General features: G+C 45.6%; 1 protein-coding gene across 1 annotated transcript in view; it reads right to left on the bottom strand.

Annotated features, from left to right (window-relative positions):
* LOC137348617 (uncharacterized) overlaps positions 1 to 22998 on the bottom strand; it is an 86269-nt gene extending 63271 nt beyond the window's left edge. The window contains exons 1-9 of the mRNA XM_068013896.1: positions 22778 to 22998; positions 21280 to 22557; positions 12993 to 13044; positions 12586 to 12838; positions 11699 to 11820; positions 10468 to 10745; positions 8970 to 10247; positions 731 to 782; positions 324 to 576 (exon numbers count right to left, since the gene is read on the bottom strand). Of these exons, the coding sequence (XP_067869997.1) occupies positions 324 to 576; positions 731 to 782; positions 8970 to 10247; positions 10468 to 10745; positions 11699 to 11820; positions 12586 to 12838; positions 12993 to 13044; positions 21280 to 22557; positions 22778 to 22998 (3787 nt within the window). The remainder of the gene's footprint in view (positions 1 to 323; positions 577 to 730; positions 783 to 8969; positions 10248 to 10467; positions 10746 to 11698; positions 11821 to 12585; positions 12839 to 12992; positions 13045 to 21279; positions 22558 to 22777) is intronic.
* Between the last annotated feature and the right edge of the window lie 201 nt (positions 22999 to 23199).

Consider the following 23199-nt stretch of genomic DNA (forward strand, 5'->3'; position numbering starts at 1 on the left):
TTAACTCTGCTTCTCTTTCCACAGATGCTGCCAGACCTGCTGAGTGATTCCAGCATTTATTTTTATTTCAGATTTCCAGCATCTGCAGTATTTTGCTTTTATAATGCAATGATTTTCTCTCCTGGTCACGGGGTGCCTGAAGCCCCGCCCACTCTCTGTGTCGTCATCAATACGCCCGCGCATGCACGATGCTCCATACTCGGCCAAAATGGCGGCCATTAACCTGGAGTTATTTCCGGTAAAAAGGCCCACAGCTGCAAATGAGGTATCTGGAGATTATTAAATAAGAGTAAAATTTGTTATTCCGGGCTTGCGGCCTACACCAGTTGTTTCTGAAGCTTCCCCGCCGGCTCCATTTCGCCCCTGTGCCCCGCCGGCTCTCACCTGTTTCAAAACCGTCTCCAGCGTTCGCAGGCACAGATCAAAGTGACAGTACGCATGCTCCAGATTCTCTCCAGCACTGCGCCTTGGATCTGGGCTCCTGTACAATGAATAGGGCACATTCATCTCCGCGGCGAATGCTGGGTAACAGATCCTCCATCGTAATGACAGCAAAATATTGTGGATGCTGGAAATCTGAAATAAAAACAGAAAGTATTGGAAATACTCCGCGGGTTTGGAAGCACCTATGTACCGTCCTGATGAAAGATCACAGACCTGAAATGTTAACTCTGCTTCTCTCTCCACAGATTTTTAAATACCATCTGTCCAATGGGAGAATGTGCATCACCTGCTTTGAAATGTTGAAGATTTTCCCACAGTCAATGTTCAAAGCAATTCTTCTAATGTGGAAAACACTCCCAAGACATGAAGAAGACGAGTTAGATACCAAGTAAAGCTCCCTCTACACTGTCCCATCAAATACTCCCAGGGCAGGTACTGCACGGGTTAGACACAGTGTAAAGCTCCTTCTACACTGTCCGGGCAGGTGCAACACAGGACAATGTAAATCTGCCTCTACAGTGTCTTGTAATACACCCCCAGTGCAGGTACAACATGGGTTGTCCAACATATGGCTTGTGGGCCAGGCTCCGGCCTGCCAAAGGTTGTATCCTGCCTTCAGTTGTATTTCAGAGATGAGAAATTTCCCATTGTCTTCTTCTTTCAGACCGGCTTTTTAAAAAAAAATTGCGCTGTCAGTTTCACAACTGACAGGTGCTTGCAGCAGTTTCCTAACTTCTGACAGATTTGGGGTTTTCTAGCGGGCTTTGAAAAAAAAGTCAGAAACCAGTACTAGTTCCTGGTGAGCCCTGCCCTGGAAAGCCAGCTCCTGGATACACCCGTCCTGCGGTGCTCATTCCTGTGTACACCCATCCTCCAGTGCCAGTTCCTATGTATCGCTGTCCTGCAGTGCTAGTTCCTGGGTATCTGCCCACACTGTGCTAGTTCCCATATATAGCTGTCCCACAGTGCTAGTTCCTGTGTATCCCAGCCCTGCAGTACTAGTTCCAATGTATACCTGCCCTGAAGTGCTAGTTCCAGTGTATACCTGCCCCACAGTGCTAATTCCTGCGTACACCTGCCTGTAGTGCTGGTTCCTGTGTATCCCTGTCCAGCTTCACTTGTCAGAGCCAAAACATGTTGAATTTGTCTGTAAATCTCACATCCTGGAAATGTGATTTTGAGAATGTGCGGTTGAGATGACGCAAAACCCACTTTCTAAACAAAACTCGATTCATTCATAGGATTAGAATGGCATTTCCTGGAGGTGGAGGGCAGTCGGTTTCCATCCAAATGGATCCGAACAAGACAGATCTGATTCTGAAGATTCTAGGAAGGGAATTCAGAAGCTCCTTCGGGAGTTTAATTAGTTTGTAGTGGATATTGTTCCGGGGAGACCAGTATGTTTTGGAATGGTGGAATCTTTGTTAGAATGAGTGAGTGCAGAGGATTCAGGATTTCACCTTCTTCAATACTTTCTCTGACCTGAGACCAAGAGGTTAGATGTTTATGTTGTGTTGCAGATATCAGCTTCATCTGACACACAGAAGGTCCCTGGTGACTTGAGATACATTTCCTGCAGTGTGTAACAGGATGTTGTTGGTTTATTAAGTGATGAAAACTATTATCCTTCATCTGAAAGATAAACAGCTTTGTAAAATATGCATCTTTGACGGGAATCAAACCCAGGCTGCGATGGCAAAAGTGCCAAATCCTAACCACTAGACCACCAAGCAACAGCAGTCATTGATTGTACGGCCTGTATAGATATAATAGAAGGTATTGGTGTTAATTTGGATATGATTTTGACTTCTTGTGCTGGATGTAAATCCATTTCATAACTCTGCTGCTTACAAACCTATTTGTGTGTTCTTTGTTCATATTTGGTTGAATCTGTCTTCATTTGGAAAATATTTTCTGCCTTTTTTTTCTCTTACTTTTCATTTGTCCCTAAATACATTGAGACACAACACAGATGCACAACATACATTCAGAAATAACACACACACACATTTATTCAGAACCAGCACACTCATACACCTACAATACATTTACAAGTATCACAGTATCAATCATCAATATTTATATATTTAGAACCTGGTGTATATTATAAAAACAAAGTAAATTTACAACTGGTGCACATACAAAGCAATTCATCACATAAACACTCAGTTTATATAGAAACATGACAGCCACATACACACACTCACAGTTTCTATGGTCACACGGTCCTGCTTGAAGTTCTGGGAAACATCTACACACCAAAAGTTGAATAGTTTTTCACAAGCTGCCCCATCCTGTTGTGTATTAGGAGCGGTTTCCTACTTCCCTTGCGGTGATTCTGGGTGATGATTCTGGGACTCGGTGTGTGGAATTGGATTTGAAAGCTAAAGGAAATTCACCACTCAGTGTTCAGCTCTCAGTGTCAATCCTGCACCCACCTTCATCAGGTGTTAGCAGTGGGACTGGAACAAATACAGCCAGGGACTCTGAGTTTACATCAACAGAGATGGAGTTATTTAATGTAGGTAAAACATCATTAAAATGTTCCACTGTGTTCAGAATTGCTTTTCCTGATACCAGCTGCACAATAGCCTAATTTGTGCATTCACAGAATCATTTTCCATTCGTTGCTTTGAAGCCAATAACTTAATATATTTCTAATGTGTTGGTACATGCAACATTTATTTGTTGTTTTTCTCATTTTATTTGTAATTAATATTCGTAAAACTGTTCTGTGTGGCAATGAATGCGGAAGAGGGGGGAAAAAAATCAATGAAAAGCTCCGTCTCTGTGTGTTGTCCAGCCACCAACCTTTCAGTTAACAGCCGGATGCATTAGCTGATTGCACCAGAGACTGACACACATGGATGTTGCAAAATACTCTGAATCAGTGTGTTCGTGAATTAAAGGTTCAGATTGCTGCCCACAATGGCAACTGTCCTCTCTCAGTTTTACTTTTTTCAAAATGAAGGTTGGAACATTCATTGTGGATACATGGAGACAATCTGATCCCACTCACGTCAGCCACATCCACATCACCATGAATCAGCTCTCCTACAACCGGTTCTAATCACAGACCTGAAACACTAACGCTATTTCTCTCTCCACAGATGCTACTTCACCAGCTGAGTATTTCCAGTATTTTCTGTCTTTAACTCCTCCAACCAGCTCCCCCTCCCTTCAAGCCTTTCGTTTTCTTTTCTGTTATTAAGTATTCTGATTGTCCCAGAGTCAATATTAGGTTTAAATTCTTTATTTGCAGGAACGTGAATCATTTCAATGCCTCAGATCAGTTAATTTCACTGATAACATCAGAGTAAATGTTACAGCATCACAAAGAAGGGAAAGGTGCCTGGACTGCAACTGGTCAGTTAACAGTTCACCCTTCATTCTCCCTGATTCCATTTCTTAAAGTGGATCTAAAGATTCACGAAGTTGGAGAATGGGTTCTTCTGTTTCGGTTCCTTTCAATTTTTCCCGCTCCCAACTGGAAATATTTCCCAAAACCTCATCGCAATCCTCCACCTTGCATTGTGTCCAGGGATGAGGATGTTCAGTTTTGTGGAGGGACTATAGAGTCCGGGATTGTTCTTTTTAGAGCAAAGAAGGTTAAGTGGAGATTTAATAGAGGTGTTTAAAATTATAGGAGGGGAGGAGAGGCAACTTGATAGTGTAGATCAGGAGAAACTGTTTCAACGGACAAGAGAGTCGGTAACCAGAGGACATAGATTTCAGATAATTGGCTAAAAAGAAGCCAGGGAGGGGGAGTGGGCCGAGCAAATTTGTTTTTTTACTCAGTGAGTTGTTGTGATCTGGAATGAACTACTTGAAAGGGTGGTGAAAGCAGATTCAATAGTAACTTTCAAAAGGGAAGTGTCAAATAAAAACATTGTAGGGCAATGGGGAAAAGAGGAGAGGAGTGGGATTAATTGCATCGTTCCTTCAAAGAACTGACAGACATGATGGACCGAATGGCCTCCTCTGTGCTGTGTGATTCTATAATTCTGTGTCCCATCATTGACAGCAGCCCCTACCCGCAGGAAGAGTTTCCCCACCTCTGCCATGTTCCTAACGTTGCCTCAATGACAGTAACCTTGTAAGATCCTCCCCCCAGATTGTCCTTTCAGAGCTCCAATCAGGTGACGCTAAACACCCTGGTGGGAAAGACGAAAATCTACAGCAATGTGTTTCAAACAAAGCTGATTAATTGACCTTTATCCAGATTATTAAATTCCAGCCCAGTTATAAAGGTTATTAACATCAGCAACAAATCCCAACTGTCAGAATGAATATGGTTCAGTTCTGGATGAGATTAACAACAGCAGAATCCAAGCCATGCAGTCACTTGTGAACTCTATTAAACTCTACCAGGTACTCTGCGTGCTTAACTAACCAGTGAAACCCAAATATCTGTTTAGTACACTGATCAATCAACCTTACCACAGGGGTAAGTATGTGTGAGAAGTATCCAACTGGAATACCTTTTCCATCTACCACTTACATCATATTGATATAAATAAAAGCAAAATACTGCGGATGCTGGAAATCTGAAACAAACAAGAAATGCTGGAAATACTCAGCAGGTCTGGCAGCATCTGTGGAGCGAGAAGCAGAGTTAACGTTTCAGATCCATCTTAACATTGCCTGCAGGGTTGTGGGACTAGTTATGTTTTAGTTTTAGAGATACAGCACTGAAACAGGCCCTTCGGCCCACCGAGTCTGTGCCGACCATCAACCACCCACTTATATTAATCCTACACTAATCCCATATCCCTACCACATCCCCACCTGTCCCTATATTTCCCTAACACCTACCTATACTAGGAGCAATTTATAATGGTCAAATAACCTATCAACCTGCAAGTCTTTGGCATGTGGGAGGAAACCGGAGCACCCGGAGGAAACCCACGCAGACACAGGGAGAACTTGCAAACTCCACACAGGCAGGACCCAGAATTGAACCCAGGTCGCTGGAGCTGTGAGGCTGCAGTGCTAACCACTGCGCCACTGTGCCGCCCAGATCTATTATCTAGATCTTCCAAGAGCCAGCACAGGTATGATGGGCCAAATGTCTTCAATTTGGGCGGCACAGTGGTGCAGTGGTTAGCACCGCAGCCTCACAGCTCCAGCGACCTGGGTTCAATTCTGGGTACTGCCTGTGCAGAGTTTGCAAGTTCTCCCTGTGTCTGCGTGGGTTTCTTCCGGGTGCTCCGGTTTCCTTCCACATGCCAAAAAACTTGCAGGTTGATGGGTAAATTGGCCATTATAAATTGCCCCTAGTATAGGTAGGTGGTAGGGAAATATCGGGACAGGTGGGGATGTGGTAGGAATATGGAATTAGTGTCGGATTAGTATAAATGGGTGGTTGATGGTCGGCACAGACTCGGTGGGCCGAAGGGCCTGTTTCAGTGCTGTATCTCTAAAATAAAAATATTATACTTGATCATTCTATAAAAGAGTGAATCTTCATGAGACAGAGAGGAACCAATGAGTATGGAACTGAACCCAACGAGAGTCAGCACCATTCGGGGAGTGGATGTACAGTCTTGAAAGAGTTTTACTCTGTACCCCTATCTCCCTCCCCCCCACCCATCTCCTCAACCTACTAGGGAGTGTTTCATGGGACAGTGTAGAGGGAGCTTAGAGAAGTTGAGAAATGGAACTCCCACAAAAAGCAGTCCATACTTGCTCAATGAATACTTTTGGGACAATTTTGGTTTCCTCCCATTGTTCTGCAGGTTGTTCCCTTAGATTGGATCTTTATTTGTTCCCTTTGGTTTGATTTTAGCTTCACTGCTTGACTCACCAATCAAAATATTTTGTTGGATCTGGCCCTGGGAATTAGCAGCCTCCTCCTTCATCTCCAACACTACAGCCTCTCTCCTCCTCTTTACCTGCCCATCACCCACACCCTGGTCTTAGTTGTGTTCCACACTCTGGGGCTTGGCCCTTCCCCTGGGATTCTCAGTATGAACACGGTGGGACGTTTTTTGAGACAGGATGTCCCAGCTCTCCACCCTGGGATTCTCAGTATGAACAGGGTGGGATGTGTTTTGAGACAGGATGTCCCAGCTCTCAAACCCTGGGATTCTCAGATTGAATAACATCACTGAAGTGCCCAGGAACCAACCTGCTTATTATGGGCTGGGAGTGTTTGATATCAGGGCAGGTGACCAAAAGCTTGGTCAAAGAGGTAGTTTTCAAGAAGCATCTTCAAGGAGGGAAGAGCAGAAAGTAAATCAGACCCTCCATGTCCCAGCTGTATCAACACGTGACAAAGTGCATGGAAAAGACACCCGTCCATTTGGGAAGAAAATTTTAAAAACTAATTTGCTGCTCTGCTTTTGAACCAAGTGCTTGCTATTTCCACAGTCACTGACACCAATCTCCCACTGTCTGATATAAACCAACCCCACAGTCACGGACACCAATCTCCCACTGTCTGATATAAACCAACCCCACAGTCACCGACACCAATCTCCTCCTGTCTGATATAAACCAACCCCACAGTCACGGACACCAATCTCCCACTGTCTGATATAAACCAACCCCACAGTCACTGACACCAATCTCCTCCTGTCAGATATAAACCAACCCCACAGTCACTGACACCAATCTCCATCTGTCTGATATAAACTAACCCCACAGTCACTGACACCAATCTCCCACTGTCTGATATAAACCAATCCTACAGTCACTGACACCAATCTCCTCCTGTCTGATATAAACCAACCCCACAGTCACTGACACCAATCTCCCACTGTCTGATATAAACCAACCCCACAGTCACCGACACCAATCTCCTCCTGTCTGATATAAACCAACCCCACAGTCACTGACACCAATCTCCATCTGTCTGATATAAACCAACCCCACAGTCAGACACCAATCTACATCTGTCTGATATAAACCAACTCCACAGTCACTGACACCAATCTCCTCCTGTCTGATATAAACCAACCCCACAGTCACTGACACCAATCTCCCACTGTCTGATATAAACCAACCCCACAGTCACTGACACCAATCTCCCACTGTCTGATATAAACCAACCCCACAGTCACTGACACCAATCTCCCACTGTCTGATATAAACCAACCCCACAGTCACCGACACCAATCTCCTCCTGTCTGATATAAACCAACCCCACAGTCACTGACACCAATCTCCTCCTGTCTGATATAAACCAACCCCACAGTCACTGACACCAATCTCCTCCTGTCTGATACAAACCAACCCCACAGTCACTGACACCAATCTCCTCCTGTCTGATGTAAACCAACCCCAGTCACTGACACCAATCTCCATCTGTCTGATATAAACCAACCCCACAGTCACTGACACCAATCTCCTCCTGTCTGATGTAAACCAACCCCAGTCACTGACACCAATCTCCATCTGTCTGATATAAACCAACTCCACAGTCACTGACACCAATCTCCTCCAGTCTGATGTAAACCAACCCCACAGTCACTGACACCAATCTCCCACTGTCTGATATAAACCAACTCCACAGTCACTGACACCAATCTCCTCCTGTCTGATATAAACCAACCCCACAGTCACTGACACCAATCTCCCACTGTCTGATATAAACCAACCCCACAGTCACTGACACCAATCTCCATCTGTCTGATATAAACCAACCCCACAGTCACTGACACCAATCTCATCCTGTCTGATATAAACCAACCCCACAGTCACTGACACCAATCTCCATCTGTCTGATATAAACCAACCCCACAGTCACGGACACCAATCTCCTCCTGTCTCATTTCAATCAATCACACAGATATCGGATTGAGCAAAAGTTTATCATTGTATTCGAAACTAATTCCTAATGCGAGTCCCTGAATTAAGTAAATATCACAGACAGCAGTTCTTAAAGGGACACTGCAGGCCTGAGAATGCAATCAACTAAATTCCAGAATATTAAACTCCATCCCAATTATAGGAACATAGGAGCAGGAGTTGGCCATTCAGCCCATCGAGCCTGCCCCGCCATTCAATATGATCATGGCTGATCATCCACTTCAATGCTTTTTTCCCACACTATCCTCATATCCCCTTATATCATTTGTATTTAGAAATCTGTCAATCTCTGCTTTTAATATACTCAATGACTGAACTTCCACAGCCCTCTGGGGTGGAGAATTCCAAAGATTCACAACCCTCCGAGTAAAGAAATTTCTCCTCATCTCTGTCCTAAGTGGTTTCCCCCTTATTTTGAAATTGTGCACCCAGGTTCTGGACTCCCCAATCAGGGGAAACATCTTAGCTGCATCTCCCCTGTCTATCCCTTTAAGTATTTTGTAGGTTTCAATGAGATCACCTCTCATTCTTTGAAACTCTAGTGAATACAGGCCCACATTCCCCAATCTCTCTTCACAGGACAGTGCGGCCACCCCAAGTTATAGGGGTTATTAACATCGGCAGAAACAGGCCCCAACTGTCAGAATCAACATGTTCAGTTCTGCAACTGATTAACAGCAGCCAAAACAGCAGAATCCAACTGCTGCAGTCACTTGTGAACTCGCTTGTGTTTCTGCAGATGTGCTGACTGAGTGAATCCCTTCTCACAGACGGAGCATATGAAAGGCCTCTCCCCAGAGTGAACTCGCTGGTGTATCAGTAGTTGGGATGATGTAATGTATCCCTTCCCACACTCAGAGCAGATGAATGTCTTCTCCCCAGTGTGAATGCGCTGGTGTGTGATCAGGCGGGATGACTGGCTGAATCCCTTCCCACACACGGAACAGGTGAACGGTTTCTCTCCAGTGTGAGTGCGTTGGTGGTAGAGCAGATCAATTCTCCTTTTAAATCTCTTCTCACAGTTAGAACATTTAAAAGGTCTCTGATCAGTGTGAACAAGTTGATGTGTCAGCAGCTGGGATGACCGAGTGAATCCCTTCCCACACACGGAGCAGGTGAACGGCCTCTCCCCAGTGTGAGTGCGCTGGTGTGTCAGCAGGTCATTTCTGCTCTTAAAGCTCTTCTCACAGTCAGAACATTTAAAAGGTCTCTCATCAGTGTGAACTCTCTGGTGTTTCAACAGAATAGACGACTGAGTGAATCCCATCCCACACACGGAGCAGGTGAACGGCCTCTCCCCAGTGTGAATGCGCTGGTGTGTGATCAGGCGGGATGACTGGCTGAATCCCTTCCCACACACGGAACAGGTGAACGGTTTCTCTCCAGTGTGAGTGCGTTGGTGGTAGAGCAGATAAATTCTCCTTTTAAATCTCTTCTCACAGTTAGAACATTTAAAAGGTCTCTGATCAGTGTGAACAAGTTGATGTGTCAGCAGCTGGGATGACCGAGTGAATCCCTTCCCACACACGGAGCAGGTGAACGGCCTCTCCCCAGTGTGAGTGCGCTGGTGTGTCAGCAGGTCATTTCTGCTCTTAAAGCTCTTCTCACAGTCAGAACATTTAAAAGGTCTCTCATCAGTGTGAACTCTCTGGTGTTTCAGCAGAATAGACGACTGAGTGAATCCCATCCCACACACGGAGCAGGTGAACGGCCTCTCCCCAGTGTGAATGCGCTGGTGTGTCAGCAGGTCATTCTTGCTCCAAAAGCTCTTGTCACAGTCAGAACATTTGAAAGGCCTCTCATCAGTGTGAACTCTCTGGTGTTTCTGCAGAATAGACGACTGAGTGAATCCCCTCCCACACACGGAGCAAGTGAACGGTCTCTCCCCAGTGTGACTGCGTCGATGAGTATCCAGTTGGGACGGGTAATTGAATCCCTTCCCACAGTCCCCACATTTCCACGGTTTCTCCGTGCTGCCAGTGTCCCTGTCTCTCTCCAGGTTGGACAATCACTTGAAGCCTCGTCCACACACAGACAGGTGTACAGCTTCTCCGTACCGTTAATGGTATAATTTTTTTCAGGCTGTGTAACTGGTTAAAGCTCTTTCCACAGTCAGTGCACTGGAACACTCTCACTCGGGTGTGTGTGTCTCGGTGCTTTTCCAGTCACACTGATGTTTGAAATCTTTTCCCACAGACAGAACAGACAAACATCTGATATTCAGGTCCTGATGAATCGTGTGACTCTGTCAGATCTTGATCTGCTGCTTGGTTTGTATTTCCAGTCCTTAAATCCTCCCCTTCGAATTCTCTGTAAAAGGAGTTTACAAAAGCCATCACTGTTCGTTCAGGATAGAAAATCACAACATTTTCTTCTCCTGCTTCCTGGCCCCAGAAGACCGAGCAGGCGCCCTGCTGCACATTGCCTCCCATAAAGGTGGCAGCTGTTAACCCTGGCCTGTCACTGGGAGAAACCCCACAGCTGCTGCCCTGCTCAGTGCAAACATGGGACCGGTAGCTTCTTATTCTGGGTTTGAAGCTTTCACCAGGTGTTTGTAAATCAGATAATGTTCCCTCTTTTATATTGGGACCTGGGGCGGCACTCAGTGTGTGTGAAGCCCACGTTGACCAGGGTTTATTAACTCGCTCCCTCCAGCCTCCTCCTTCCTTTTGCTCTCATCCCTTCCCCATCTCCCAGAAGCATGATCGGACTCCCCTTGTCCTCACCTTCCAGCCCACCAGCCTCCACATCATCCTCCATCATTTTCCCGCCTCCCGTGTGATGCCACCACCAAACACATCTTCCCCTACTGTTCCAGCATTCTGGTGGGACTGATCCCTCCACGACACCCTGGTCCAAACCTTGATCATATCCAATGCCCACTTTGCTTCCTATGCAAGCAGAGGAGATGTAAATCCTGCCCTTTTAACTCCTCCCCTCTCAATGTCCAAGGCCCCAAACACTCCCTTAAGGTGCAACAGCACTTTTACATGTGCTTTAATTTCATATACAGGGCAGCACAGTGGTGCAGTGATTAGCACCGCAGCCTCACAGCTCCAGCGACCCGGGTTCGATTCTGGGTACTGCCTGTGCGGAGTTTGCAAGTTCTCCCTGTGACCGTGTGGGTTTCCACTAGGGACTCCAGTTTCCTCCCAAAGGCTTGCAGGTTGATAGGTAAATTGGCCATTGTAAATTGCAGGTAGGTGGTAGGAGAATGGTGGGGATGCGGTAGGGAATATGGCATGAATGTAGGATTAGTATAAATGGGTGGTTGTTGGTCAGCACAGACTTGGTGGGCTGAAGGGCCTGTTTCAGTGCTGTATCACTCTATAACTATATTCAATTTAATATCCTACCTCAGGGAAACCAAATGCAGATTCGGAGACCACTTTGTGGAACACCTCCGTTCAGTTTACAAACATGGCCCTGAACATCTGGTCACCTGAATTCTCTGTTCCACTCCCACTCTGCCCTCTGTGTCCTCAGCCTGCTGCACTGTTCTAATGAAGGTCAACGGAGGTTCCAGGAACAGCAGCTCATCTTTCAATTTGGCACTCCAGTCTTCTGGACTCAACAATGTCACATTATTTCAGTTACAGTTCTCTGGGATGTAAACATTCACCCTGGCACTTGGCAGCATCTTCAGGATCGAAGGTGAGAAACCCTCTGTGTGCAGTAAGAATAAAATTGTATGCAAATCTTCCCCTTCTAATCCACTGTAAAAGGAATTTACAAAAGTCATCACTGTCAGTGCAGGATAGAAATTCTGAACAGACAATACTAGTTTCCAGGGAACATTTTTTCCTCTCTTGTTCCCCCAAAGCTGTAAATCCCCGTCCCACACACTCTGCCTCCTCCCTGTGCTGAAATCCAAACCCATCGCAACATTTCTTTCCTCCACTGCCAGTTTTCTCCCTCCGCTACTCTGACTGGGTTCAGTTCTCCAGCCCGTGTGCAGAGTGAGAATCAATTCCATGATCCGAAGAAGGGTCACTGACCCGAAACGTTAACTCTGCTTCTCTTTCCACAGATGCTGCCAGACCTGCTGAGTGATTCCAGCATTTATTTTTATTTCAGATTTCCAGCATCTGCAGTATTTTGCTTTTATAATGCAATGATTTTCTCTCCTGGTCACGGGGTGCCTGAAGCCCCGCCCACTCTCTGTGTCGTCATCAATACGCCCGCGCATGCACGATGCTCCATACTCGGCCAAAATGGCGGCCATTAACCTGGAGTTATTTCCGGTAAAAAGGCCCACAGCTGCAAATGAGGTATCTGGAGATTATTAAATAAGAGTAAAATTTGTTATTCCGGGCTTGCGGCCTACACCAGTTGTTTCTGAAGCTTCCCCGCCGGCTCCATTTCGCCCCTGTGCCCCGCCGGCTCTCACCTGTTTCAAAACCGTCTCCAGCGTTCGCAGGCACAGATCAAAGTGACAGTACGCATGCTCCAGATTCTCTCCAGCACTGCGCCTTGGATCTGGGCTCCTGTACAATGAATAGGGCACATTCATCTCCGCGGCGAATGCTGGGTAACAGATCCTCCATCGTAATGACAGCAAAATATTGTGGATGCTGGAAATCTGAAATAAAAACAGAAAGTATTGGAAATACTCCGCGGGTTTGGAAGCACCTATGTACCGTCCTGATGAAAGATCACAGACCTGAAATGTTAACTCTGCTTCTCTCTCCACAGATTTTTAAATACCATCTGTCCAATGGGAGAATGTGCATCACCTGCTTTGAAATGTTGAAGATTTTCCCACAGTCAATGTTCAAAGCAATTCTTCTAATGTGGAAAACACTCCCAAGACATGAAGAAGACGAGTTAGATACCAAGTAAAGCTCCCTCTACACTGTCCCATCAAATACTCCCAGGGCAGGTACTGCACGGGTTAGACACAGTGTAAAGCTCCTTCTACACTGTCCGGGCAGGTGCAACACAGGACAATGTAAATCTGCCTCTACAGTGTCTTGTAATACACCCCCAGTGCAGGTACAACATGGGTTGTCCAACATATCGCTTGTGGGCCAGGCTCCGGCCTGCCAAAGGTTGTATCCTGCCTTCAGTTGTATTTCAGAGATGAGAAATTTCCCATTGTCTTCTTCTTTCAGACCGGCTTTTTAAAAAAAAATTGCGCTGTCAGTTTCACAACTGACAGGTGCTTGCAGCAGTTTCCTAACTTCTGACAGATTTGGGGTTTTCTAGCGGGCTTTGAAAAAAAAGTCAGAAACCAGTACTAGTTCCTGGTGAGCCCTGCCCTGGAAAGCCAGCTCCTGGATACACCCGTCCTGCGGTGCTCATTCCTGTGTACACCCATCCTCCAGTGCCAGTTCCTATGTATCGCTGTCCTGCAGTGCTAGTTCCTGGGTATCTGCCCACACTGTGCTAGTTCCCATATATAGCTGTCCCACAGTGCTAGTTCCTGTGTATCCCAGCCCTGCAGTACTAGTTCCAATGTATACCTGCCCTGAAGTGCTAGTTCCAGTGTATACCTGCCCCACAGTGCTAATTCCTGCGTACACCTGCCTGTAGTGCTGGTTCCTGTGTATCCCTGTCCAGCTTCACTTGTCAGAGCCAAAACATGTTGAATTTGTCTGTAAATCTCACATCCTGGAAATGTGATTTTGAGAATGTGCGGTTGAGATGACGCAAAACCCACTTTCTAAACAAAACTCGATTCATTCATAGGATTAGAATGGCATTTCCTGGAGGTGGAGGGCAGTCGGTTTCCATCCAAATGGATCCGAACAAGACAGATCTGATTCTGAAGATTCTAGGAAGGGAATTCAGAAGCTCCTTCGGGAGTTTAATTAGTTTGTAGTGGATATTGTTCCGGGGAGACCAGTATGTTTTGGAATGGTGGAATCTTTGTTAGAATGAGTGAGTGCAGAGGATTCAGGATTTCACCTTCTTCAATACTTTCTCTGACCTGAGACCAAGAGGTTAGATGTTTATGTTGTGTTGCAGATATCAGCTTCATCTGACACACAGAAGGTCCCTGGTGACTTGAGATACATTTCCTGCAGTGTGTAACAGGATGTTGTTGGTTTATTAAGTGATGAAAACTATTATCCTTCATCTGAAAGATAAACAGCTTTGTAAAATATGCATCTTTGACGGGAATCAAACCCAGGCTGCGATGGCAAAAGTGCCAAATCCTAACCACTAGACCACCAAGCAACAGCAGTCATTGATTGTACGGCCTGTATAGATATAATAGAAGGTATTGGTGTTAATTTGGATATGATTTTGACTTCTTGTGCTGGATGTAAATCCATTTCATAACTCTGCTGCTTACAAACCTATTTGTGTGTTCTTTGTTCATATTTGGTTGAATCTGTCTTCATTTGGAAAATATTTTCTGCCTTTTTTTTCTCTTACTTTTCATTTGTCCCTAAATACATTGAGACACAACACAGATGCACAACATACATTCAGAAATAACACACACACACATTTATTCAGAACCAGCACACTCATACACCTACAATACATTTACAAGTATCACAGTATCAATCATCAATATTTATATATTTAGAACCTGGTGTATATTATAAAAACAAAGTAAATTTACAACTGGTGCACATACAAAGCAATTCATCACATAAACACTCAGTTTATATAGAAACATGACAGCCACATACACACACTCACAGTTTCTATGGTCACACGGTCCTGCTTGAAGTTCTGGGAAACATCTACACACCAAAAGTTGAATAGTTTTTCACAAGCTGCCCCATCCTGTTGTGTATTAGGAGCGGTTTCCTACTTCCCTTGCGGTGATTCTGGGTGATGATTCTGGGACTCGGTGTGTGGAATTGGATTTGAAAGCTAAAGGAAATTCACCACTCAGTGTTCAGCTCTCAGTGTCAATCCTGCACCCACCTTCATCAGGTGTTAGCAGTGGGACTGGAACAAATACAGCCAGGGACTCTGAGTTTACATCAACAGAGATGGAGTTATTTAATGTAGGTAAAACATCATTAAAATGTTCCACTGTGTTCAGAATTGCTTTTCCTGATACCAGCTGCACAATAGCCTAATTTGTGCATTCACAGAATCATTTTCCATTCGTTGCTTTGAAGCCAATAACTTAATATATTTCTAATGTGTTGGTACATGCAACATTTATTTGTTGTTTTTCTCATTTTATTTGTAATTAATATTCGTAAAACTGTTCTGTGTGGCAATGAATGCGGAAGAGGGGGGAAAAAAATCAATGAAAAGCTCCGTCTCTGTGTGTTGTCCAGCCACCAACCTTTCAGTTAACAGCCGGATGCATTAGCTGATTGCACCAGAGACTGACACACATGGATGTTGCAAAATACTCTGAATCAGTGTGTTCGTGAATTAAAGGTTCAGATTGCTGCCCACAATGGCAACTGTCCTCTCTCAGTTTTACTTTTTTCAAAATGAAGGGTGGAACATTCATTGTGGATACATGGAGACAATCTGATCCCACTCACGTCAGCCACATCCACATCACCATGAATCAGCTCTCCTACAACCGGTTCTAATCACAGACCTGAAACACTAACGCTATTTCTCTCTCCACAGATGCTACTTCACCAGCTGAGTATTTCCAGTATTTTCTGTCTTTAACTCCTCCAACCAGCTCCCCCTCCCTTCAAGCCTTTCGTTTTCTTTTCTGTTATTAAGTATTCTGATTGTCCCAGAGTCAATATTAGGTTTAAATTCTTTATTTGCAGGAACGTGAATCATTTCAATGCCTCAGATCAGTTAATTTCACTGATAACATCAGAGTAAATGTTACAGCATCACAAAGAAGGGAAAGGTGCCTGGACTGCAACTGGTCAGTTAACAGTTCACCCTTCATTCTCCCTGATTCCATTTCTTAAAGTGGATCTAAAGATTCACGAAGTTGGAGAATGGGTTCTTCTGTTTCGGTTCCTTTCAATTTTTCCCGCTCCCAACTGGAAATATTTCCCAAAACCTCATCGCAATCCTCCACCTTGCATTGTGTCCAGGGATGAGGATGTTCAGTTTTGTGGAGGGACTATAGAGTCCGGGATTGTTCTTTTTAGAGCAAAGAAGGTTAAGTGGAGATTTAATAGAGGTGTTTAAAATTATAGGAGGGGAGGAGAGGCAACTTGATAGTGTAGATCAGGAGAAACTGTTTCAACGGACAAGAGAGTCGGTAACCAGAGGACATAGATTTCAGATAATTGGCTAAAAAGAAGCCAGGGAGGGGGAGTGGGCCGAGCAAATTTGTTTTTTTACTCAGTGAGTTGTTGTGATCTGGAATGAACTACTTGAAAGGGTGGTGAAAGCAGATTCAATAGTAACTTTCAAAAGGGAAGTGTCAAATAAAAACATTGTAGGGCAATGGGGAAAAGAGGAGAGGAGTGGGATTAATTGCATCGTTCCTTCAAAGAACTGACAGACATGATGGACCGAATGGCCTCCTCTGTGCTGTGTGATTCTATAATTCTGTGTCCCATCATTGACAGCAGCCCCTACCCGCAGGAAGAGTTTCCCCACCTCTGCCATGTTCCTAACGTTGCCTCAATGACAGTAACCTTGTAAGATCCTCCCCCCAGATTGTCCTTTCAGAGCTCCAATCAGGTGACGCTAAACACCCTGGTGGGAAAGACGAAAATCTACAGCAATGTGTTTCAAACAAAGCTGATTAATTGACCTTTATCCAGATTATTAAATTCCAGCCCAGTTATAGAGGTTATTAACATCAGCAACAAATCCCAACTGTCAGAATGAATATGGTTCAGTTCTGGATGAGATTAACAACAGCAGAATCCAAGCCATGCAGTCACTTGTGAACTCTATTAAACTCTACCAGGTACTCTGCGTGCTTAACTAACCAGTGAAACCCAAATATCTGTTTAGTACACTGATCAATCAACCTTACCACAGGGGTAAGTATGTGTGAGAAGTATCCAACTGGAATACCTTTTCCATCTACCACTTACATCATATTGATATAAATAAAAGCAAAATACTGCGGATGCTGGAAATCTGAAACAAACAAGAAATGCTGGAAATACTCAGCAGGTCTGGCAGCATCTGTGGAGCGAGAAGCAGAGTTAACGTTTCAGATCCATCTTAACATTGCCTGCAGGGTTGTGGGACTAGTTATGTTTTAGTTTTAGAGATACAGCACTGAAACAGGCCCTTCGGCCCACCGAGTCTGTGCCGACCATCAACCACCCACTTATATTAATCCTACACTAATCCCATATCCCTACCACATCCCCACCTGTCCCTATATTTCCCTAACACCTACCTATACTAGGAGCAATTTATAATGGTCAAATAACCTATCAACCTGCAAGTCTTTGGCATGTGGGAGGAAACCGGAGCACCCGGAGGAAACCCACGCAGACACAGGGAGAACTTGCAAACTCCACACAGGCAGGACCCAGAATTGAACCCAGGTCGCTGGAGCTGTGAGGCTGCAGTGCTAACCACTGCGCCACTGTGCCGCCCAGATCTATTATCTAGATCTTCCAAGAGCCAGCACAGGTATGATGGGCCAAATGTCTTCAATTTGGGCGGCACAGTGGTGCAGTGGTTAGCACCGCAGCCTCACAGCTCCAGCGACCTGCGTTCAATTCTGGGTACTGCCTGTGCAGAGTTTGCAAGTTCTCCCTGTGTCTGCGTGGGTTTCTTCCGGGTGCTCCGGTTTCCTTCCACATGCCAAAAAACTTGCAGGTTGATGGGTAAATTGGCCATTATAAATTGCCCCTAGTATAGGTAGGTGGTAGGGAAATATCGGGACAGGTGGGGATGTGGTAGGAATATGGAATTAGTGTCGGATTAGTATAAATGGGTGGTTGATGGTCGGCACAGACTCGGTGGGCCGAAGGGCCTGTTTCAGTGCTGTATCTCTAAAATAAAAATATTATACTTGATCATTCTATAAAAGAGTGAATCTTCATGAGACAGAGAGGAACCAATGAGTATGGAACTGAACTCAACGAGAGTCAGCACCATTCGGGGAGTGGATGTACAGTCTTGAAAGAGTTTTACTCTGTACCCCTATCTCCCTCCCCCCCACCCATCTCCTCAACCTACTAGGGAGTGTTTCATGGGACAGTGTAGAGGGAGCTTAGAGAAGTTGAGAAATGGAACTCCCACAAAAAGCAGTCCATACTTGCTCAATGAATACTTTTGGGACAATTTTGGTTTCCTCCCATTGTTCTGCAGGTTGTTCCCTTAGATTGGATCTTTATTTGTTCCCTTTGGTTTGATTTTAGCTTCACTGCTTGACTCACCAATCAAAATATTTTGTTGGATCTGGCCCTGGGAATTAGCAGCCTCCTCCTTCATCTCCAACACTACAGCCTCTCTCCTCCTCTTTACCTGCCCATCACCCACACCCTGGTCTTAGTTGTGTTCCACACTCTGGGGCTTGGCCCTTCCCCTGGGATTCTCAGTATGAACACGGTGGGACGTTTTTTGAGACAGGATGTCCCAGCTCTCCACCCTGGGATTCTCAGTATGAACAGGGTGGGATGTGTTTTGAGACAGGATGTCCCAGCTCTCAAACCCTGGGATTCTCAGATTGAATAACATCACTGAAGTGCCCAGGAACCAACCTGCTTATTATGGGCTGGGAGTGTTTGATATCAGGGCAGGTGACCAAAAGCTTGGTCAAAGAGGTAGTTTTCAAGAAGCATCTTCAAGGAGGGAAGAGCAGAAAGTAAATCAGACCCTCCATGTCCCAGCTGTATCAACACGTGACAAAGTGCATGGAAAAGACACCCGTCCATTTGGGAAGAAAATTTTAAAAACTAATTTGCTGCTCTGCTTTTGAACCAAGTGCTTGCTATTTCCACAGTCACTGACACCAATCTCCCACTGTCTGATATAAACCAACCCCACAGTCACGGACACCAATCTCCCACTGTCTGATATAAACCAACCCCACAGTCACCGACACCAATCTCCTCCTGTCTGATATAAACCAACCCCACAGTCACGGACACCAATCTCCCACTGTCTGATATAAACCAACCCCACAGTCACCGACACCAATCTCCTCCTGTCTGATATAAACCAACCCCACAGTCACTGACACCAATCTCCATCTGTCTGATATAAACTAACCCCACAGTCACTGACACCAATCTCCCACTGTCTGATATAAACCAATCCTACAGTCACTGACACCAATCTCCTCCTGTCTGATATAAACCAACCCCACAGTCACTGACACCAATCTCCCACTGTCTGATATAAACCAACCCCACAGTCACCGACACCAATCTCCTCCTGTCTGATATAAACCAACCCCACAGTCACTGACACCAATCTCCCACTGTCTGATATAAACCAACCCCACAGTCAGACACCAATCTCCCACTGTCTGATATAAACCAACCCCACAGTCACTGACACCAATCTCCCACTGTCTGATATAAACCAACCCCACAGTCACTGACACCAATCTCCCACTGTCTGATATAAACCAACTCCACAGTCACTGACACCAATCTCCTCCTGTCTGATATAAACCAACCCCACAGTCACTGACACCAATCTCCCACTGTCTGATATAAACCAACCCCACAGTCACTGACACCAATCTCCCACTGTCTGATATAAACCAACCCCACAGTCACTGACACCAATCTCCCACTGTCTGATATAAACCAACCCCACAGTCACTGACACCAATCTCCCACTGTCTGATATAAACCAACCCCACAGTCACCGACACCAATCTCCTCCTGTCTGATATAAACCAACCCCACAGTCACTGACACCAATCTCCTCCTGTCTGATATAAACCAACCCCACAGTCATTGACACCAATCTCCTCCTGTCTGATACAAACCAACCCCAGTCACTGACACCAATCTCCTCCAGTCTGATGTAAACCAACCCCACAGTCACTGACACCAATCTCCATCTGTCTGATATAAACCAACTCCACAGTCACTGACACCAATCTCCTCCAGTCTGATGTAAACCAACCCCACAGTCACTGACACCAATCTCCCACTGTCTGATATAAACCAACTCCACAGTCACTGACACCAATCTCCTCCTGTCTGATATAAACCAACCCCACAGTCACTGACACCAATCTCCCACTGTCTGATATAAACCAACCCCACAGTCACTGACACCAATCTCCATCTGTCTGATATAAACCAACCCCACAGTCACTGACACCAATCTCATCCTGTCTGATATAAACCAACCCCACAGTCACTGACACCAATCTCCATCTGTCTGATATAAACCAACCCCACAGTCACGGACACCAATCTCCTCCTGTCTCATTTCAATCAATCACACAGATATCGGATTGAGCAAAAGTTTATCATTGTATTCGAAACTAATTCCTAATGCGAGTCCCTGAATTAAGTAAATATCACAGACAGCAGTTCTTAAAGGGACACTGCAGGCCTGAGAATGCAATCAACTAAATTCCAGAATATTAAACTCCATCCCAATTATAGGAACATAGGAGCAGGAGTTGGCCATTCAGCCCATCGAGCCTGCCCCGCCATTCAATATGATCATGGCTGATCATCCACTTCAATGCTTTTTTCCCACACTATCCTCATATCCCCTTATATCATTTGTATTTAGAAATCTGTCAATCTCTGCTTTTAACATACCCAATGACTGAACTTCCACAGCCCTCTGGGGTGGAGAATTCCAAAGATTCACAACCCTCCGAGTAAAGAAATTTCTCCTCATCTCTGTCCTAAGTGGTTTCCCCCTTATTTTGAAATTGTGCACCCAGGTTCTGGACTCCCCAATCAGGGGAAACATCTTAGCTGCATCTCCCCTGTCTATCCCTTTAAGTATTTTGTAGGTTTCAATGAGATCACCTCTCATTCTTTGAAACTCTAGTGAATACAGGCCCACATTCCCCAATCTCTCTTCACAGGACAGTGCGGCCACCCCAAGTTATAGGGGTTATTAACATCAGCAGAAACAGGCCCCAACTGTCAGAATCAACATGTTCAGTTCTGCAACTGATTAACAGCAGCCAAAACAGCAGAATCCAACTGCTGCAGTCACTTGTGAACTCGCTTGTGTTTCTGCAGATGTGCTGACTGAGTGAATCCCTTCTCACAGACGGAGCATATGAAAGGCCTCTCCCCAGAGTGAACTCGCTGGTGTATCAGTAGTTGGGATGATGTAATGTATCCCTTCCCACACTCAGAGCAGATGAATGTCTTCTCCCCAGTGTGAATGCGCTGGTGTGTGATCAGGCGGGATGACTGGCTGAATCCCTTCCCACACACGGAACAGGTGAACGGTTTCTCTCCAGTGTGAGTGCGTTGGTGGTAGAGCAGATCAATTCTCCTTTTAAATCTCTTCTCACAGTTAGAACATTTAAAAGGTCTCTGATCAGTGTGAACAAGTTGATGTGTCAGCAGCTGGGATGACCGAGCGAATCCCTTCCCACACACGGAGCAGGTGAACGGCCTCTCCCCAGTGTGAGTGCGCTGGTGTGTCAGCAGGTCATTTCTGCTCTTAAAGCTCTTCTCACAGTCAGAACATTTAAAAGGTCTCTCATCAGTGTGAACTCTCTGGTGTTTCAGCAGAATAGACGACTGAGTGAATCCCATCCCACACACGGAGCAGGTGAACGGCCTCTCCCCAGTGTGAATGCGCTGGTGTGTGATCAGGCGGGATGACTGGCTGAATCCCTTCCCACACACGGAACAGGTGAACGGTTTCTCTCCAGTGTGAGTGCGTTGGTGGTAGAGCAGATAAATTCTCCTTTTAAATCTCTTCTCACAGTTAGAACATTTAAAAGGTCTCTGATCAGTGTGAACAAGTTGATGTGTCAGCAGCTGGGATGACCGAGTGAATCCCTTCCCACACACGGAGCAGGTGAACGGCCTCTCCCCAGTGTGAGTGCGCTGGTGTGTCAGCAGGTCATTTCTGCTCTTAAAGCTCTTCTCACAGTCAGAACATTTAAAAGGTCTCTCATCAGTGTGAACTCTCTGGTGTTTCAGCAGAATAGACGACTGAGTGAATCCCATCCCACACACGGAGCAGGTGAACGGCCTCTCCCCAGTGTGAATGCGCTGGTGTGTCAGCAGGTCATTCTTGCTCCAAAAGCTCTTGTCACAGTCAGAACATTTGAAAGGCCTCTCATCAGTGTGAACTCTCTGGTGTTTCTGCAGAATAGACGACTGAGTGAATCCCCTCCCACACACGGAGCAAGTGAACGGTCTCTCCCCAGTGTGACTGCGTCGATGAGTATCCAGTTGGGACGGGTAATTGAATCCCTTCCCACAGTCCCCACATTTCCACGGTTTCTCCGTGCTGCCAGTGTCCCTGTCTCTCTCCAGGTTGGACAATCACTTGAAGCCTCGTCCACACACAGACAGGTGTACAGCTTCTCCGTACCGTTAATGGTATAATTTTTTTCAGGCTGTGTAACTGGTTAAAGCTCTTTCCACAGTCAGTGCACTGGAACACTCTCACTCGGGTGTGTGTGTCTCGGTGCTTTTCCAGTCACACTGATGTTTGAAATCTTTTCCCACAGACAGAACAGACAAACATCTGATATTCAGGTCCTGATGAATCGTGTGACTCTGTCAGATCTTGATCTGCTGCTTGGTTTGTATTTCCAGTCCTTAAATCCTCCCCTTCGAATTCTCTGTAAAAGGAGTTTACAAAAGCCATCACTGTTCGTTCAGGATAGAAAATCACAACATTTTCTTCTCCTGCTTCCTGGCCCCAGAAGACCGAGCAGGCGCCCTGCTGCACATTGCCTCCCATAAAGGTGGCAGCTGTTAACCCTGGCCTGTCACTGGGAGAAACCCCACAGCTGCTGCCCTGCTCAGTGCAAACATGGGACCGGTAGCTTCTTATTCTGGGTTTGAAGCTTTCACCAGGTGTTTGTAAATCAGATAATGTTCCCTCTTTTATATTGGGACCTGGGGCGGCACTCAGTGTGTGTGAAGCCCACGTTGACCAGGG

The sequence above is a fragment of the Heterodontus francisci genome, chromosome 34 (genome assembly GCF_036365525.1).
Source record: "Heterodontus francisci isolate sHetFra1 chromosome 34, sHetFra1.hap1, whole genome shotgun sequence".
Taxonomy (NCBI): domain Eukaryota; kingdom Metazoa; phylum Chordata; class Chondrichthyes; order Heterodontiformes; family Heterodontidae; genus Heterodontus; species Heterodontus francisci.